Source organism: Colobus angolensis, unplaced genomic scaffold (assembly GCF_000951035.1).
Source record: "Colobus angolensis palliatus isolate OR3802 unplaced genomic scaffold, Cang.pa_1.0 Scaffold153, whole genome shotgun sequence".
In the NCBI taxonomy this organism is placed as follows: Eukaryota; Metazoa; Chordata; class Mammalia; order Primates; family Cercopithecidae; genus Colobus; species Colobus angolensis.
Genome location: NW_012114633.1, coordinates 2,745,063 through 2,757,152, shown reverse-complemented (window position 1 = coordinate 2,757,152; position 12,090 = coordinate 2,745,063). Strand labels below are relative to the sequence as shown.

At 40.5% G+C, this 12,090-nt stretch overlaps 1 protein-coding gene across 5 annotated transcripts in view; it reads left to right on the top strand.

The window, feature by feature from the left end:
- Position 1: 1 nt before the first annotated feature.
- Positions 2 to 12,090, top strand: part of NAB1 (NGFI-A binding protein 1 (EGR1 binding protein 1)) — a 42,168-nt gene continuing 30,079 nt past the window's right edge. For 3 of the 5 annotated variants that reach the window (XM_011936438.1, XM_011936433.1, XM_011936437.1), the window contains exon 1: positions 10,129 to 11,108. In XM_011936438.1, coding sequence (XP_011791828.1) covers positions 10,230 to 11,108 — 879 coding nt within the window. In that variant the 5' untranslated portion in view covers positions 10,129 to 10,229. Of the gene's footprint in view, positions 174 to 671; positions 807 to 10,128; positions 11,109 to 12,090 lie in introns of those variants that run through there. The other 2 variants (XM_011936435.1, XM_011936436.1) reach the window with 2 other exon arrangements.

The window sequence follows — 12,090 nt, the reverse complement described above, 5'->3', positions numbered from 1 at the left end:
CGGGGGGAGCAGAGAGAGCGCGCCCACCACCTTCCCTCCCCCCCTCGATGGGAGCGGGGGCGTCCCGGCTCCTGCAGCCGCCAGAGGAGGGACAGCCGGGGGCCGTCGCTTCGGAGTTGGGGCTGAGCAGTCCTCGGGGAGAGCGCGCCAAGACCGCTGCAGCCGCTGGCTGAGTACGTACCGGAGCGGACGGTCGCCACTCCCGGTCCGTCAAGTGCGGGACGCTTTCGCGGCAGAGCGGCCGCGGGCGAACTTGGGGCGGCGGAGTCGCGGGGCCGCGCGGGCACTTTGGGGGCGGTGTCCGGGGAGTGGGCTCCGCGCGGCCGCCGCCGGAAGGAGAGGGCGGCCCCGGGCTCGTGTGGGCGATTCCCGGAGACATTCGGTGTGCCAGGGCCGCGGGGAGCGCGGCCCTGACTCGTGCATTTTCCCTCCGAGAAAGCTTGGGGTGCCGAGTCCGTTCTGCCAAGGGGGCTGGGGGCGTCTCGCGGCGCTCGGAGGAACCGTGGGGCGCGGTGGGGGTGTGCGATGTGGGTTGTGAGCGCCAGCCCCAGAGTTTTGCAGTCGCCTTTGTCAGGGCGGTCTTTTTGTTTGTTTACTTTATAAAAGTGCTGCACTTACCGTCTCGATTTTCTTCTTGGGTATCGTCCCCTTATGAATGTAGTTTTTAAAAGCGGAAGGAGAGTTTTGCATGGAAGTGGCTTACAGAAACTTGGCACTGAGGTGCAGGGAAGCGAGAAACTCTTTGTGCCTCTGAGGCCGATGAGGAATTAGCAAACATGTGGGACGCACAAGCCTTGGATGCAGAGGTGTGTGTGTGACCTTATCATGGAGAATCACTGAAAATACTATCCAATCTTTGTGGTCTGCAAGCTCAGAGTTTCCAAAGCTTGAGATAGGAAACAACACTTCTGATAAGCCTGAATGTTGAAGGATCTTGGGGAAAGGGATAGTTGAGATGGAATATGCATTTGTAGATTCTGCAGACCAAGTTTTGCAGCAAGTGATCGGGAGGAATCGTAGAGTTGCATGTACTTACCCCTCGCTTCCTGAGATTCGGGAGGCACCGAAAATTTTGGGATGGCTGTTAATTTAAAATTTCATCTGAAAGAGTCGATTTGGAGTAACTTGTCACTACCAGTTGGTTTGCCAGTGACATGTCTGCCAACTCAAGGAGTGCAAAGATCAGAAGCTGAAAGAGGAATTCTCAGATCTTGTTTAAAAATATTTTGGCAGTTTTAATAGATAATATGAGATTGCATAGGAACAGAGGAAGCGAATTTAAAATAGGTTAGTCACGTAGGAAATGCTTAGCTGTTGTTAAAGTATTCACGCAATGACTTACCTTCCTAGGTTTTCACTGTTTTGAAAATTTTTCCCTGAACAACATACTCAATTATGATATTTCATAATCTGTGTGTATGTGTTATAAGAAGTATGAGAAGAGAGGATGCATAGGATTTGCTTTTTTTGTTTTGGGTGGAGATTGAGCTTTTCCTGAAGACCTGAAAGAGCTGCTTCTGATCTAATCTGAGTGCCAGTAAAAGTGGCTCTTAGATGAAAGGCTATCTTTTTCTCCTCCATATTTGTGTCCTTTGAGACATTTAATATGATCCTTTCATTTTTAAAAATACTATATTTTGTCATCGGTATTAACATACAAATAAGGGTTTTCATGAGACTTTGTAGATGGCTGGCTAGGTCAGCCTTTTTTATCCCTGATTTGGTATTACATATTGGAACATTAGGTCTTGAAAGAAAATTTCAAGGAACTTCTGGAAGAAGCATTCTTGTTTCAATTTTATTGTTTTTGCCATTTTGCACTAAAGTTAATATGCCATTTTGCTATTTAAAATGTTTTTTTTTCTTGGCTCTGATGGTCTCTTGTTACTTGTGAAGGTATCAGTAATAATAGTAATAATGAAAACATTGAGGCACTGTAGATTTTTATTTTATTCTGCCTGCTAATTATGAATGTAATTCAAATGACAAATTCTTAGGATTACTATGGCTGTTACAAGGACGTTTAGTAAGCTTATATGTCTAGTAAATAACTTGGTCTATCTAATAAATACTTTATCTCATCTTATTTCAAAATTATTAATTCAATTGAGCAATCTCTTTTTTGTAAGTGGCAAATAACATCCACTGTCATATGAGAAAGTTAATAGATGTTTATTCTCCTTAGAGAAACAGTGAAAACATTAGGTATTTTCATCACGCTATAGCTAAGAACCTATTGGTTTATTAAATATTTAGGGGGTTTGCACTGTGGATGCTTCTTTGAAAGAAAAAATTATAAAGTGGGGGACATCTTTGACGAATTTGTTACTGAACTTTAAATATTTAAAGTTCAGGTTGGATGAAAACAGAAGTATGTCAGTTTCTAAAGAAAATATAGACATGGGGTCTCGCTATGCCCAGGTTGGCCCCAAACTCCTGGGCCAAGGGATTAGCCCACCTTAGCCTCCGAAGTTATGTCAGGTTACATTGGCCTAAGACTTAGGACTCATTTATTCCATTATAACAAGCCTGGAGTTGTTTTTTGTGAGTGCTATTTATGTGCATTTTTGGAAATGAAATCTTGGTAAAATTTACCTTTAAATGCAAAGCTGTGTTTTGGATGGAAGTGACCATTTTATAATATGTTTTAAACAGTTTAAGATCATGCTAATGTGTAATCAACCCATCTATGCATATTTCATGGTGGAATTTGCTAAACATATTATAGCATAAATAATACCCACTTGAGCATAGTAGAAGGTTGTTAGCCCCTTTGCTTCGGATTTATTTTTATCTTACCTGCTTCTTTTATCCTTTTCAACAATAGAATGGTACAGTTACTATGTTAAATGCAAATTCCCTTTCTGATCTGACATGTTCAATAAGTCATACAACAGTAGAATATACTCCTTAAACTTAATAATGGAACAAGTGGGAAATTTGAGAAGTTGATGCTTGGAAAAAATAGTGATCCTTGTCTTGTAAGAATTCGCAAAGCTAAAACATACCATTAAGCTTTCAAAGAGTTTGTCATTTCTTACTACATTGTATTTAGGGGGTGATCCATTAATTTGCATAGTATATTTAATGATTTTACAGAGAAACTTCTGAAAAGGTGAAAAAACTTATAAATATTGCCTGCATACTCTGTACGCAGTGGGTACTTAATGTTTGTTAAATGACTTGATGGTAGGTTGGTTGAGGATTTCCAGCCATTATATGAAATGCTAGTATTTGCGTATTGTTATTATAGTTAAATGAATACATAGTTATTTAGCAAAATAAATCTGGTTTAGTTTTTTTCTAATTTTGGAAAATAAATTTAATCTTACACTGAAAATTTTTATTAAAATTTTAAGGTGTCTCTAAAAATTTTTTTTTTTGGAGAGGGAGTCTTGCTCTGTGCCCCAGGCTGGAGTGCAGTGGCGCGATCTCGGCTCGCTGCAAGCTCCGCCCCCCGGATTCACGCCGTTCTTCTGCCTCAGCCTCCCGAGTAGCTGGGACTACAGGCGCCCGCCACCACGCCCAGCTAGTTTTTTGTATTTTTTAGTAGAGACCGGGTTTCATGGTGTTAGCCAGGATGGTCTCGATCTCCTGACCTCGTGATCCGCCCGCCTCGGCCTCCCAAAGTGCTGAGATTACAGGCCTGAGCCACTGCGCCCGGCTCTAAAATTTTTTTCCAGCTTCATTCGGGGTTTAGAAACAAATCAGTAAGAGATGACATTTTAAGTTTCCCAAATTACCCTCAGTTCACTAGAAGGTATATATTTAAGTCATAGCTAAGATCCAAAAGTGTCTTGATTTATATGGTACACCGCTTACTAATATGTGCCTAGGTAAATCATTTGGAACTTGAAACACACATGGGAGTCAGTACTTAGGCCAACCTCGCAAATGTAGCTGAACTACATTTAATCATTTTAGCTTGAGTTCTGGGTTCTAGGATGAGAATAAAAGCAAAAATAATTAATTGCATAGAGCAAGCTTGTCCAACCTGAGGCCTGTGGTTGCACGCAGCCCAGGAGGGCTTTGAATGCGGCCCAACGCAAATGCATAAACTTTCTTAAAACATTATGAGGCTTTTTTGCCATTTTTTTTTTAAAGCTCATCAGCTATTGTTAGTGTATTTTTTGTGTGGCCCAAGACAATTCTTCTTCCAGTGTGGCTCAGGGAAGCCAAAAGATTGGACACCCCTGACATAGAGGCTCATCCTTCCCTAAGTCAGATTCTTGCTTTTCATAAACCTTTTCAGTTTCAGCCTCTGGTGTATCCATTTCACCCTTCTCCCAGGCCCCTATACCTTCAAACTATATTCTCCTAAACTTGGACTACTTCAGAGGCTCTAAGTGTAGTCTTTCTGTCCTCAGATTTCCTATTTTCATTGTCCCCATTTCTCATCTCAATATTTCATTAACGTGCATCAGATCTTGTCTAGATGTTAAGAGGAAAACAATCTGGTGGAACTAATTTACCTTAATCTGTAAATGACTCATGAGCTCTTAACTCTTTCCAAGGTTTTTCACATTTTTTGTAAGTCTGTAAGAGGTTGCTATTGACTCAGATAATTTTAAAGTAAAAATTGCAGGCTGCGTTGGGGGAGAGAATTTCTAGTCTTCTGCATAAATAAGTTAAGCCTTACTGGGATTTTGCCCTTGGTTTCTTCCCACTCCTGGAAGCGTGTGCATATGTGTATTGCTATATATGTTTGTGTATGTGTATATAATAATGATTCCCATAGCATGGAGGGGAGAAGATGCAAGAACAGTGATTATAAATCCCTTTGACTATATGGATTATTAATGAGATAGATATTTGATGATGACTTACACTGTGTTTATAGGAACAGAGAAGCAAAGACCTAGGATCTCATGACTGAACTTGAATTCTTAAAAGGCAGGTGTTGGGGCCGGACTCGATCCACGATGTATAACACTAACCACTTGTAGTTCCTGTATTGGGAGAGCATCTTTTGCTTTCTTGGGAGAATAGCCATATTATAGGAGTGCACCATATAGCTTTTTAAGAAAGAACAAGTATTAAGGATGAGAGAATGAAAAGGATTGTAGCTAAAGTAACAGGATGCCCTGTTACTGGATTGGCAATTCATTGAGATACCGGTTTACACAGAAGGCCTCCGTTTTGGAATATGAAAGGTTGCTGATCAGATTCTGACTCAAGACATTGGGTTTCATTGCACAGCAACCTTTCCAGAAATGTTATTTATCATAGAAACTTTGCTAGGAATAAAGGGGGACAAAAGAGTAATGAAACCTAATTCTGCCCCCGGGGTGCTTATAACCTAACAGTGACTTGTTCTGCAGAGCCAGGCAGGTTGCCTTCCTTGTGCCATGACTCCTTCACAGCTGCACAGCATGTAACACATTGTGTAAGTCTCTGCCGCGTGTCTTTCTCATTGCTGGTAACTGACTCTCCATGAAGAACTGTCTTTCCTCTGTTCCCCGGAACTGGCTTAGTTCATGGTGTATTTGAATAGTTCAAAATATAAGAGAGAGAGACAAAATGTTGTGGAGTTGGGAGAAGGGCAAGGACAGCTGCAGCCAGGGGTAGTGGGAAAGACGTTTTGGGAAAGGCTGTGGAGGTTGGAGGGGGAGAGGATACCTGGCACAGGAGCAGGGAAGTGGAATGCATATTTGAGGAATGCCTAATGTATCTGCTTGGAACAAGTATATGGGCATGTTAAGGAACAGAGAAAGGCTGGAAAGAGATAGGCTTGGGTCTGGGATGCCTATATGAGTAGTTTGGATTTCTTTATGCACTGGTGGAGAAGTTTGCAACTTTGTAAACTTAGCATTGCAGTGCGGGATCTATTGAAGGTGAAGGAGCTTTTTTCAAAGTTGGGGCAAGAAACAACGAACACTAGAATCTGGTGCTTTTGAGGCAGAGAAAGAAGTGGTGTAGCCTAAGGACATGTAGATTTGAGGAAGAAAGAACCAAAAGCAAAAACGGAATCCAAACTTACTTAAATCCAGGAAACGGAAAGACTCGCAGTGCAACTGAAAGAACTAAGAGAATTGGAAAGAAGTAGACTTGGGAATCTGGAAGAGGGGAAGAAAATGAGAGAATGTACTTGCTTTCAGACACATCAGATTTGAGGTGTTGACAATGCCCAGGTGGAATGCCAAATTACAGTTTAGAAGAATAATTTGGGCTGATGGTTCTGAACTTTTCAGGTGTGAGGATAGCTTTTTAAATAAAAAAATTGCAAATATTCATGACTACTTTTAGTATTTGTTTTTTGAGAATACATATAAAGACAAAACAAAACTTCAGTTACACTTTTAAGTGAGTTTTATTTTCCTAAATAACAGAAGTGTCTGTTTACCTTCATTTGCAAAGTAGACGTATGTGAGAGGCATCTTTTTCACTCAGCAGTCAGTGCTTTGTGTGCATTTGGATTTGAGAACACTTGGAGTGACTCCATGGCCCTGGTCCAAGCTACAAATACAGATTTGGAGGTCATCTGCCTGTAGTGATAATTAAAGCCTGGAAATGGGTGAGATCATCAAAAGAAAATTATGGACACACAATAGAAAAGAGATGCAATATAAAAATTTGGAGAATTCTTAGAATATAATGAGAAAAAGAAGGAAAAACAAATAATACAGCATTACCAAAGTAAGGCGAAGAGCATCTCAAGGAGTGATACCATGTAGCTGAGAGATTAGTGAGATAGAGAGGCCCAGAGTTTTGATAGAATGGTAAGCCCAGAAAACAAGCTGGTCTGAGTCAGGTTCGAAGGAATGGTTCTTCTTTTCCCTAGTGGCAAAGGCCTCTGTCCTATCAAAAAATCCTCACATCCCAGCTTGGAGACTGTTAGGGAAATTTTGTTTTCTATAGCGAAACAGCAGTTGACCAGTACTTTGTGGGCCAGACTAGCTCCTTACTTCACTTAGCACAGTTGGAACCTGGCAGGTGACTGATGCTACCCTGTAAGGAGCCAAAGTGAGTTTTTAAAAAAGTTTTGTAACAAATGATTACTGTGTAAAAGATCAGTGAATAACAACAACAAATGGTCTTAATGCATTGTTTAATTCCTCTTCCCCTGACATCATTGGGATTTTTTTATTGGACTGAGCAGGGGGAGGAACATTTAAGCTGGTGGAAGTAGAAGTTTGCTGTACATTGGCAGCAAGGCCTCAGAGTTAACTTTTGAATGCAGTTAACTGGTTTGTCTTAACTGAAATTCGTTGAAAAGTCAGACTCAGAGTGGTCGTTCCAGGATATCTTGAAAAGGTCAGGTAACAGTTTTCAGCTGAGTAGATTTACAATACTATAAGCTACCTGTATGTAACGTGTTAAGGACCCATTTTATATTTACTTCAGATTGGAGAGATACAGGTAGAATCTTTCTTTTGACTTATTTGACCTTCATGTTGAAGCATTAATGGTTACAGATTTTGTGAAAACAGAAAATCTCGTAAAAGTTTTCTTTCAAATCACATCAAGTTAATGTATGAAGGGGTGGGTGTTTAAATTATCACAGCATGCTTTGGAAGGAAACTGAAACATTCTCTTAAAGCAAAAGCTTAGTAGGAATACTCCTTTCCCAGTAGTAAGTGTGGGCCTCTAGAAAGCCTCCAGGGACGGAATCGGTTACTTAGTTATCTTGCATCTGTTATCTTGGCTTTGGAAATATACACTTGGTCCTATCAGTCTTTATGGAGATATTATATTCATAACTACTTCTTACCCATACAGAGGGCTTTCTCTTAAGAACTAGGGGATTTCATTTTTTTAAATCGGTAAAGATGAGAAAGGATGAAACTTGAAAATTGTTTTCTAAAATCATTGCCTTATCTCAGAAGAACAAAATATAAGCTTGGGTGTTTTCGTTCTTAAGTTTCTCTTTTGTATTTGTCTAACATATATATTTTTCTTATTGCTCATAAAAAGATGAAAAAGTATTTTTCTAGATGTCCTCATGTAATCTCTCCTCTATTCCATAATGTGAGAAGTACATATGGTGAGTTAATTGATCACCCTGTAAACCTTGCAAAGTTACAGTCCTCTTATAAAAAAAAAAAAAGACTGTGTGTGTACTACTGGGAAGCCCCATGTCTTGGAACTTGTGTGTCTTCCACAGTCTATTTTGATCATGTGTATGTATATACACATTATACATGTCCTTTTTTTTTTTTTTTTGTATTCTTGCATCAAAAGCCTATGGAGGAATTGCATGAGGTATATGATAGGAAAGTAAGTTCCTTTCTTCCACCTCCAACACTTTATAGCAGCCCTTCTATTTGGTATAGTGTAATTTAATATAGCCCTAAACTTGGGTCTGTAACTCCTGAAAGCTCTGTTGTTGTGAGTTAGTGCCCAGGTGGGTGATAGACTCTCCCTGGAGTGGAAGGACACGCAGAGCCTCCTTTAGGTGATTTAGAAGATGCAAGAACTTTTTTTTATCCAGAGGACTGAGGTGGCGTGAATGTGAAGGTTGACCTAAAGAATTACCTGGATCATCACAGGACCTGTAGGAGTTTGTGGTGCCTGAAGGATTTATTAAGTAGGAATCTTGTGCAGTTTGTCAGATTTGCCTAATCATAGGAGTCTCCTGAGATGCATCTCAGGCACCGGGGAAACTGTATTTTTCAAAAGCACCCCAAGTGATTTCCTGGGTGTTAGTAGAAGCTACTGGGCCCTAATTCAGCCTTTGTTGTCTTTTGGGAAGTCATCAGGTAACCTGGTTATGCTCATACTCACCCTTGCAAAGAAAGAGACAAAATTTGAGGAAGTCAAAACAGATTGTGGATGACACACAGGTTCCAGGAGATGGGGCTTCCAGTAGTCAGTGCTTAGAGTGGTAGGGACACCCATTCTCCTGGCTTGGAGTGGCTGAGACTAGAATTTTGTGTAGCATTCTGATTGGTGGCAAAAAACAAAAGTCCCAAGTTCGGTGACTTCTTGGCTTCCAGGGATGTCCCAGTTAACTATTACTGCATACTGTCAGAGTTGAGAGTGGGTCTTCCATTTTTCTCTGATGCACATGTTCTTTTAGCCTTCTGTTATTTTCTCCGTAGAGGGCTACAGGGTACTTTTAATCCTAAGGGTGCATTTGATTACAAGTTTATTTGTTTCTCTTAAATGGAAGTACTTGGCCAACTCCTCTTTGTATGTGGGAGGTCTCCAGGCAACTGTGAACAACTTTTAAAGGCTGCTAAGAGGTCAAGAAGTACTTTGCTGAGTCTTGTTCTGTCTCTTTAAAAACAGACTTCTTTGTCTTGCTTGAGCTCTAAAAGTGTGTTTCTTCTTTGGCTCTGTCTTAGGCTTTCTGCTGCTGCTTTGGAGGGATCACCCACCCTCCTTATTTTATCCTACAGCCCTCTCCCTGATACATAGTTAGATTCTAGTCTATTATTTTGCATGCAGGGCCGTTCTACATAAGCATTCTACCCTGTGCCATGTGCGAGTGCCATGTGTTTGAAAGGGAATCCCATCATCCTTATTTTTCTGTGTCCCTAATGCCTGTTAGATTTCTGAACTCTCAGATGTAATCTCATAGTTACCTGTAACTCTCCTTAAACCACAGAGTGCAAATAAACGGTAACTGTTTTCTTCATCAATAAATGTCAATAAAAGGTAACTTCCTTCCTCACTTAGATCTAAGTGATCACCGAGTCTTGTCACTTACTTGTTTGACTTTTCTCTACCTCTTCTTTCTTGATTCCTGAATATACCACCTTCTATTTCTCACCTCCAATTCATACTGAAAGCTATCTTCCTCTGCCTGCCAGACTCATCTTGCTCATTTTTTCTCTATAAAATGGGAATAACTGTACCTGTGTCACAGGGCCCTTGTGAGAATTAAGACATGTGTAATGTAAAGTGTTTATTGTATTGCCTGGCACAAAATAAGTATTCAGCAAATGGTAGCATCCTCTGCTTCTTACCTCCTGCTAAATTTGATTGTCTTTCACTCCACCTGCATCCATACCTTGGCAGTAGCAAAGTATATAGCCAAAAATACGGGACATGGAACCCTTGGTTTGAGCCTTGGTTTGAACCTCCAGATTCCTGCTTACCAGTTATTCTCTTTTGGGAAATAGGTCAGTTTAGTTACTGACCTATAAGATTGTTAGGAGTGCAGAAAGAGATAAAGTATGTAGAGAGAATGCTGCCTTCACAGGCAGTCACGATGCAGATGCTTCTTGTTTTTGTTCTTAAAACCTGTAGTCTAACCTATTTGGTGTAAGAAGTTTGAAGCAAGTATGATGAGTTTTTACTTTTTTTTTTTTTTTTTTTTTGGCAGGTTAAACCCATCCAGAGGAATGGCTGCGGCCTTACCCAGGACCCTGGGGGAGTTGCAGCTGTATAGAATATTACAAAAAGCCAATCTACTTTCTTATTTTGATGCCTTTATCCAACAAGGTGATGATAATGTCCAGCAACTCTGTGAAGCAGGAGAAGAGGAGTTTTTGGAAATCATGGCACTCGTGGGCATGGCTAGCAAGCCCCTTCATGTTAGAAGGCTGCAGAAGGCTTTGAGAGACTGGGTCACAAACCCTGGGCTTTTCAATCAGCCGCTGACTTCCCTTCCTGTCAGTAGCATACCCATCTATAAATTACCAGAGGGATCACCGACATGGCTGGGAATATCCTGCAGTAGTTATGAAAGGAGTAGCAATGCCCGGGAACCTCATTTAAAAATCCCCAAATGTGCTGCTACCACCTGTGTGCAGAGCTTGGGACAGGGGAAGTCAGATGTGGTCGGGAGCCTAGCACTGCAGAGTGTTGGTGAGTCCAGACTCTGGCAAGGCCACCATGCCACTGAGAGCGAGCACAGCCTGTCTCCAGCAGACCTGGGCTCCCCCGCGTCCCCAAAGGAGAGCAGCGAGGCGCTGGATGCTGCCGCTGCGCTCTCTGTGGCCGAGTGTGTGGAGCGGATGGCCCCCACACTGCCGAAAAGTGACTTGAACGAAGTGAAAGAGCTGCTAAAAACCAATAAGAAGTTGGCCAAAATGATAGGTCACATCTTTGAGATGAACGATGATGATCCACACAAAGAGGAGGAAATTCGGAAATACAGTGCAATATATGGCAGATTTGACTCAAAGAGGAAGGATGGGAAACATCTCACGCTCCATGAGGTACAAAGCCCGCGTTGTTCTTTCTCGGTGTGTGTGTGACATGTTGCTAGTCGTTAGAGATAAATTTGGTAATAGTTTGCAGCAAATGTGATACACTCCCTGAAAGCAGTATCAAAAACATTGAGGTGTTAGCAACACGTAGCTCTTTTGTGAAAGTAGACCATGTTTATTGTGTTAGGGGTATATTTGTATTGAACTTGAACATGTTTGAGCTTTGGAACTACAGTATGAGGTGACTTTTAGAAAAATGTCAGAATTTAAGCAGTGAAAGCATAAAGTCTTTGCATTTGAAAGGCAGTTTGTTTTTTAATTAAGAAATAAAACTAGGTTTTAAATATAACTTTTAAAAAACATTTTTATAGGCTTTTTTAAAAGAAAATAATTTTGTAGAAATAACAAGAACTTAAAGCAATTCTCAGCTAGCATAGAAAACAATTAGATGAGTGTTGGAAGAATTCTTGCTTTGAACATCGTTTTGGTTTGATGTTTGGCATTAAACATTTTTATCTTTATAGTAAGTACTGTAGACATAGTCTGCTTAAGTTCATGTGTGTATATATGTGTGTATAGACACAATATTTTCTCCATATAACATATATACTTTATGTGTGTGTATAAACTTTGACATTTACTACTTTTCTTCTCATCTATCTGGTTGACACATCATCTTTAAAACTCAGCCCAGAATAAGATTAAGTGTTTTCTGTTATCTTTTCCTTCAGATAGAATGACCTTTCCTTTCCATTTTTATCCCTATTCTGTCACAATAACTTCAACTTCTTATTGTACTTATTTGTGTAGTGGTCTGTGCTTCACAGTATACTCTGGGTTTCTTCAAGGCAGAGATAATGTGTCCTTCATCTTTATATTCGCAGAGTCTAATGTACACAATAAGTGCTTGGAAAATAAATGTGTTTTCAAAAAATAAAAAGACTATTTCATAGCTGATTTTTTTTTTTTTTTTTTTTGTATTCTTGCATCA